At 38.1% G+C, this 8,047-nt stretch overlaps 1 protein-coding gene across 5 annotated transcripts in view; it reads right to left on the bottom strand.

Annotated features, from left to right (window-relative positions):
- The window catches only part of Gabpa (GA binding protein transcription factor subunit alpha), a 29,279-nt gene that overhangs the window by 1,221 nt on the left and 20,011 nt on the right, over nucleotides 1-8,047 (bottom strand). For 3 of the 5 annotated variants that reach the window (XM_031364297.1, XM_031364300.1, XM_031364296.1), the window contains 4 exons: nucleotides 4,318-4,371; nucleotides 3,183-3,323; nucleotides 2,778-2,976; nucleotides 50-87 (listed from right to left, as the gene is read on the bottom strand). In XM_031364297.1, coding sequence (XP_031220157.1) covers nucleotides 50-87; nucleotides 2,778-2,976; nucleotides 3,183-3,323; nucleotides 4,318-4,371 — 432 coding nt within the window. The remainder of the gene's footprint in view (nucleotides 1-49; nucleotides 88-2,777; nucleotides 2,977-3,182; nucleotides 3,324-4,317; nucleotides 4,372-8,047) is intronic. The other 2 variants (XM_031364299.1, XM_031364298.1) reach the window with 1 other exon arrangement.

Here is an 8,047-nt window from a genome sequence, read left to right as displayed (position 1 = left end):
CCAATAAGAGTCTTCAAGTCACAAACAAATTTGTACACAAATCTCTTGCCTTGAACTTTACAAATCATGTCCCCATCATAATAATACCTTTAAAAAGAGAAACCACATCAGGACCTTGTAAAAGATGAAGAGTTTGTACTCCCTACGTTTTAGACTGTTCTACAAACAGAAACCTAGCAGAGTTCTGTACCCACTACAAAAGTTAAAGCATTGACGTCACTGAATACTTTACATTACAAATCAAACTCCAGAATATTACTTACCAAAACTTCAGTCCTCATTACTTCAAAATCTTATATATGAAACTTTCAAAATAAATTTTTAACAACTCTGATAACAGTAATTTAGAAACCAACAGAATTACTAAAGAGAAGACAAAACAAAAGAGCCTTGGAAATAAATGGCAGCAGAATCTAACCCAGGGCTTTAAGTCAGAGACCACACTGCAAAGACTCACACCTGGACTTGCTGCCTGTGACCACAGGGCCATCCTAGTTCCTTTAATCCTTTATTCCTCATCTATAAAATGAGGTTAAAACAGTACTTACCCTCACAGAATTGTTGACTAGAAGGATAAGCTTTATAAAGTGCTTAGCATACAATGACTGCCACAGTTAACACTCTATAAAACATAAGCTACGTTAACAAGAATCCAGATAACAAAAGTTACAGATGGTTGTGAAGCCTACTTGTTTTATATAAAATCTAATATGATATATTTAATACAATAAAGAAATACCTTCATCTTCCATTTACTATATAAAGGCTCCCCACATTTTGGAGAAATTCTCCAAACCATGAGGGGTCCCAAAAGACTAACTCTAAGGTCAGAAGAAACAGGCTCCAGGAAGAGGTGAAGGGTATCATAGAGAAGCACAGCTATCCAGCCTACCGTTGCAGAGCAGGCTTGGAATCCACTCTAGAGGGCTAGTTTACTACACTTTCTATGGAGACAGAAGCAGCTGAGTTTATAGCTATTTTGTACATCAGATTTCACATCAACAAAGAATTTGAATTTACTCACCACTAAACTACTTGTCATGCAGTTTAAAAATACAAGTTTATGATAAATAGACATTTGGGAAAAGGAAAAAAAGTGGTTTCATATTTCTAGAATGTAATTAGGACTGGAGTGGTAAAAGAAAAAAGCGTACACACACAAGCCTTCACTGTGTCTAATACTTCCTTTCTTCAGTCTGGTGCACACATCACAAGGAACCATATGGCACCATGAGCAGCATTTGTTCTCCCCCTACTTTGTTACATGGCTGTCCCCACTTATCTTTGTGAAACTAGTTTTTAAAACCTCTTAAATTTTGAACTCTACCATATAAATAAAAGAAACACAAAAGTTAACATTAGAAATGCCAATTTACCATTAAGTTCTCACTCAGGTTTAACAACAGATTGCCAATAACTAGAGCACTCTGTCCTTTCCAACCATCCTTAGTCTAAAAGTGTAAACACAAGCTTGCTTCAAGACAGTAACTCCACTGCTTTTCTTTGTGTTTTTTTTCTTAAAGGCATATGCATAAATGCTGTAGTTTGCTTTTCCTATTTTATCAAACTACCCTAAGCGAACACACTCATATGCTGTATTACATAGTTAGCATACAGTTCTTGAACATAGACCCCTGCCTGACTCTGTATCATCATCCGTGGCAGTAGTTCATCTTTAACACTTGAGAATACCACAATGCTTCACTAGTTTGTCTGCTGATGGATACAGAGGCGATTTCTGATTAGGATGGTGTGCATGGACACTCAGACATTTCTGCTTGTGGTCTACTAAGAAAAGTTACTTAGTAACTCAGCAGGGCACAAATTGCAGTTACCCTGGACAGAATCCTGAATGGCACACCTGTGGCCACAGTGCAGAAGCACTCCCAGAGCCTCACCAACACGTGGTAGTAGAGGTCTTTCCACTTAAGATTGTTCAAAGTAACTAGGGGAATCTTCCCATGTTCTACTGTTGGATATTCAGATATAGGCAGATGTAGAAGGATAAAACTGTAAATGTAATTGCCAAAACAGAAGTTCATGAATTTGATATAACATATATTCAATATGTAAATAGCATCATTGTAATGCAAACTATATAAATACTTAAGATTAATAAGCAGGTTGGTTTTGAACATAAATTATATACTTTTCAATCACTTAAAACAAATAATCATATAATAATCTTTTTAAAAAGCTTTATGCATCTCAAAATTTTAAGAAAAACTCTTAAGTAATTTTCAACACAATGCATAAAACATTTAGCTTTAAAATTTTTTTTAAAGGGACTGGAGAGATGGCTCAGCAGTTAAGAGAACTGACTGCTCTTCCAGAGGTCTTGAGTTCAATTCCCAGCAACCACATGGTACCTCACAACCATCTGTAGTGGGATGCACTCTTCTGGTGTGTCTGAGCTACAGTGTACTCATATAAATAAAGATAAATAAATCTTAATTTTTTTTTTTAAATTCACGTTTCCTGTTTATTCTCTGGGTGTACTTGTGTATCTGAGCCTGAAGCCGGCTATTCTCCTACTGTGGGGTCAGAGAGGAGATTCTGCCGGGCAGCAGGCTCCAGGATGAAGAAGACCTTTATTCATTGAGCCAGCTCAGCAACCAAAACTGACACACGTGCACACACTCTTGCATATATGCAGGAATGCATACAATCTTAAGATAAAAGTATTTTATTTTCATTACCTACCAGATTTATATCAAGAATAAGAAGCTACATTTTTAGAAAAGTCTGATATTAGAAAACAAAAAACAAATTCTTACCGTAATGCACGGCTAAGTTTTTCATAGTTCATCGTAGGCTTGTTTTTACGTTGTCCCCATTTTTGCGCAACCAATTCAGGCTGATTTAGCTTAAATTCACCTTCATCACCAACCCAAGAAATACAGTCTCGAGCATCTTTGTCAGTAAGAAGTTCTAGCAAAAACTGCCATAGCTGGATCTGACCATTGTTTCCTAAATCCGTAAGCAGAATAAGCATAGGTCATGTTAGACGCTAGCTCAGGTCAAAGGCCATGCACAAGCCCTCCGGTCCAGTCTCAACCAAAGCAAAATCAAACTTCTCATTTTACAAATACTAGCTAAACACTGCCAGAGAGTCAGTCCATACTCATACTTTACTATATCTAATTTGACAAGTTGTCTAATACCAGTTCATGCAAAAATACCTGTTCTGTTCCCCGGTGAGCTTCTATCTTCTCCTGAAATCCTTGGGGATCTCTGTACTTTAGCTGCCTTTGCACTACTGTTTATAACTTTAATCGTAGTCGGTGTAGTGGAAGGCACTGATGCTGGAATAATTTGCACAGCTAAAAGAAAAGGCAAAAAGGAAAATATATTTTCCTTCTAATATAGAAAGTAAAAATAAATACAATAAATAAAATGACGTCCCTGTAATTATGTTAAGAAAAGTCGAGGCTGGACAGATAGCTCAGTGGTTAACAGCACTGACTGCTCTTCTGAAGGTCCTGAGTTCAAATTCCAGTAACCACATGGTGGCTCACAACCACTCATAACAAATCTGACGCCCTCTTCTGGAGTGTCTGAAGACAGCTACAGTGTACTTACATATAATAAATACATAAAACTTAAAAAAAAAAAAAAAAGACTTCAGTTTGTGAATCTCAGCTGATAGACAGCTAGTTTTCCAATTCCAAAGTAGCAACTTAACATGGCAAATATTCATTATCAGAAAGCTCCAATACACTTTTTAATAAAAACTGTTTAAACATGATGAAAATTTAAACTATTGAGAACTCACACTTGTCTTTAAGACTGTAAGTTCACAAGGCCAGTGAGGAAAGCCAGGCCTCATTGGAACTGGAAGGGCAGAAATAGAAATTGTTGATCTATCTTAAACTGACTGATCAGGTGATGCACTTTGCAGCATTTTTAGACATGCTATTCAGCAGTCAAAATGAATGAAACACGAGTTGCAAGAATCAACAAAGCTAAGTTTATCAAGTGTTCAATAACTCAGCTTATCAAAGATTAATATAACAAGCCTCAAACATGCACACAATCATGGCTGTGGAGCACTTAAGGTGGCATGGCTTGTAGAAATAAAAACCTGAAAGAATAGTTGAGGATAATGAGTTCTCAGTTTAGAGAAGAGAAATAGGCCCTAAGGTAAGCAAAGCCAATACCCATGGCTCTATTCCTGGTCTATATGACAGACAGAAGCTCAGCTGCTTCTGTCCTCCATGGTCAGAGAGTTATATTGAAAGCTTTAACTTGAAGTTATCTAATAAAGAAACATTTCTTACTGATAAATGGGCAAATTCTATGGGAATGAATACTCACGCTGGTCAATTGTAACTATCTCATTCATCTGTTGTTCTTGGCTTGCCAAAACATCTGAAGAACACAAAAAATTCATTTTCATTTAAAACCAAAAATACAATTCCCAACACAGTAAAAATGAATTTAGCAAGTACAGCCTTTCAAAAAAAGCTCCATGATTAAAACCAAAACCAGTAAAACAAATAAATAAGATATATATAAAACAACTGATTAGTCATCTTTAAATACTGCTCTCAATGGAAGACTTTTGCTACATTCATTCTGTCAGCTCTGTTCCTTAGAAAATTCTAACAGACCTGAAAAGAAACTTCTACAAAAGCCTTCATTAAGTAGCTGTCGCTCTTCCCAGATCAAATGCTATTTTTACTCCTTCACATATTAAATATCCCAGTTTCTAGCACTTCAGACAACTACATCTATCATAGCTCTGCTCTGCCAATCAACTGAACCTGAGCCTGTCAGTGACCACCCTCGCCCTGAGACTGAGCTGGTCAGAAGACTGGGATTCCAAGGAGACTCTAAGGGTGTCCTGCCTGGGTTCAGTTTTGAGAATCAAGAGCTGAGAACATTGAGAGACCAAGTAAGACAAGGTCTGAAACCTACCAGATGGAATTTTCTTTGGGTCTCTTAAGTTTGAGGGCTTAAATAATTGAGACTAGCCTCAAAGAGGAAAGGGTTTAAGAGCTTAGCAATCACTACCACTTAGATAAAATTTCAAACCCTGGGTATTAATTGTTCACCTCTGAATGAGATCTCACACACCTCTCAAGGCTATTATGAATCTTAAAGAAAAATGTTTTTAAGAAGCACACTACAAAATTAACTTTTCAGTAAACTGAGAGGATTTTAATGTTTTATTTAGACTTCTAGTTCTGAACACTCAGAATTGTTCTCTAAAAAGCTTTGTTTGTTTTCAAGATAGGGCTTCTCTGTGTAGCCCATGCTGTCTGGAACTTGCTTGATAGACCAGGCTGGCTAAAACTTATAAGAGATCCACCTGCTTCTACCTTCCAAGTGCTGGGATTAAGAGTAGGCTTCATCGCTGCCTGGCTTAAAGCTTTGTTTGTGGTATATTTTTCCTCAGTAGTTTTTAAAGTCTCATTAACGAAAAGTGTTATTAAAACTAAAAGTATTCTGCCACTACATGAAGCTTAACCTTAAAGGAGACAAATTAGAAAGGAACCATTCATTAGACAGCCCAGACCCTGGCAACCTATAAACTTAGCTCCTAATCCTTGATTCTCAGAGACTTGAGTTGGGTGAGGTTCTTAGAGACTCTCAAGGCAGAAAGCAGAACACAAGAAGTAATATGTAATCTAAGAAAATATAAGAATCCTCAATACCATACTTCCTCTAAAGTCCCCCAAACCTTGGCCATGCGTGAGAAAAGAAACATAAGACTTACAAGAAAAGTCCTGAGGAACATGAAACAGTAATGAGGAAACATTAGGCCCTAGGGGTAAAGCAGAAGTAGTTCTTTCCCTGGAGACTTTGCTCTTTGTTGACAGATGTTCACATCAACAGCATGCTGAAGAATTTGTATGCCTGGAACATTTCTTATATATCTTCCCCAAACATAATTAAACCTGACAGAAATTTTAACTTAGGATCTGCATACATGTAAGTCAAGTGATAATCAAGGTACAAAAGGAGTTCTCGTACTTTAGACAAGTTCACAAGAGATCAATCACTAAGGCTAACAAAGTGACAGGCTTATCAGAAACAGTTCTGTCCTAGGAAACAGTACCTTTTCAGAGTTATGCCACAGACCTTTCTTCTTTCTGCTCATAGAACCCTGTTCTGAGAAGATTTGGGAACAATAGAAACTCTGTCAGAAAAATCCTTGCAGACCATGCCTACTCTGTCAATGCTGAACTGGACCTTAGATTCTAACACCAAATCCCACTTCCTTACTAGAGCAGAGCAAGGGTTCATGCTGGACAGGCCAGCAATTCTATGGGATATTTATGGAGGCTGTAAAACTCCAGAGCAAAGGTTCTCTGAGGAAAAGCCAGTGTACTGCACAGAAGAGAAAGAAGAAGACAAAAGTCTTGTCTCCTGACTAGGAAAAGTGAGTAGTAGTAACTTTTCCAGTATGAGAAACAGCAGGTGAATTAGAAAGTGACAAGCACAAGAAAGAGTTGAGGAAACCAGGATGTTAGAGACTACTCTAAGTATTATTGTAGTTCCAAGAATCCCAACAAGAAAATATTTGCATAAACATGATTCCGTTATGACACTGACTCTGACACTGAATGACAACCAAGACACTCAATTTATTCATGTTTAAGAACTGAAGCTGGTAATAACCCCACACAGCCAATGAATATAGTTTCTTAGTAACACTTCCTTTCCAGAGCTCATCTCTTCCTCAATAGCAGAGATGAATCTTGGGTAACAATGCTAAATATTAAATTACTGTTTAAGATCCTCTTTCCTCATCAGATTTACAGCAAAACAAAGTACAAGCCATGACATTTCCATACATAACTCTTAGCAAAAAGAACAGAATCTACCCTACTTATAAACAGAAAATGACAAAGGTCTGGCTAGCATTGCAACATGTAAAATAGTATGAAGGGATGGACTGCTGGTAAGATGGCTTAACAGACACCTTAAAATGTATTAAAATATGGAGTGGACTCAACTAAAAATTTATACTTATTTGAACTTTCTGGCCACTCAGGTAGTTTCTAAGTTTTCCTCAGTGAAGCTTTGCTCTAGAGTTTTACAGCCTCCGTAACTCTCTTAAAAAATCTCGAGAGGTGTGTTGACACACCCAGGATCAGAGACCTTGGGAGCAAGCTCCGCAGCCAGTCCCACAACACCCAGAGGAAGCTCTATTCCCAGGCACTCTGACACACCCAAGACCAGAAGTAAGTAGGAACAAACATCTGTCCCAACACTGGGAGTAACTGGGACCAACTTGACCAGGCACACAGGAACTCCACCAGCCCAGTGACTCAGGTTCCTTCTGGTCTGTCTGGGCACATGTCCTGAGCAGACCTTGGGCACAAGCTCTGCAGCCAGTCCCACAACACACAGAGAAAGCCACACTCCCAGGTAATCTAACAAGCCCAGGATCACAGGATCCCAGAATCACAGGATCACAGAGACAGCTTGAATCTGTGGAGTTCTGACACAACCAGGATCACAGGAAGGACAGGCTCCAGTCAGATTTAGCAAGGGCAGGTAGCACTAGAGTTAACCAGATGGCAGGGGGCAAGCATAAGAAAATAAACAACACAAACCAAATAACCTTGGCATCATCAGAACCCAATTCTCCTACCATAGCAAGTCCTGGCCACACCATCAAACCGGAAACACAAGATTCAGATATAAAATCACTTATCATGATGATGATACAGGACCTTAAGAAAGACATAAAATAGCACCCTCAAAGAAATACAGGAGAACACAGGTAAAGAGCTAGAAGCTCTTAAAGAGGAAACACAAAAATCCCTTAAAGAACTACAGGAAAACACAATCAAACAGGTGAAGGAAATGAGCAAAACCATCCAGAATCTAAAAATGGAAATAGAAACAATAAAGAAAACAGAAAGAGAGACAACCCTAGAGATACAAAACCTAGGAAAGAAATCAGGAGCCATAGATGCAAGCATCACCAACAGAATGCAAGAGATAGAAGAGAGAATCTTGGAGGCAGAAGACACCTTAGAAAACATTGACAAAACAGTCAAAGAAAATGCAAAAAGCAAAAAGCTCCTAA

The sequence above is a fragment of the Mastomys coucha genome, unplaced genomic scaffold (assembly GCF_008632895.1).
Source record: "Mastomys coucha isolate ucsf_1 unplaced genomic scaffold, UCSF_Mcou_1 pScaffold12, whole genome shotgun sequence".
Lineage (NCBI taxonomy): Eukaryota > Metazoa > Chordata > Mammalia > Rodentia > Muridae > Mastomys > Mastomys coucha.
The sequence above is the reverse complement of the archived record's forward strand: the minus strand, read 5'-3'. Positions and strand labels throughout refer to the sequence as shown.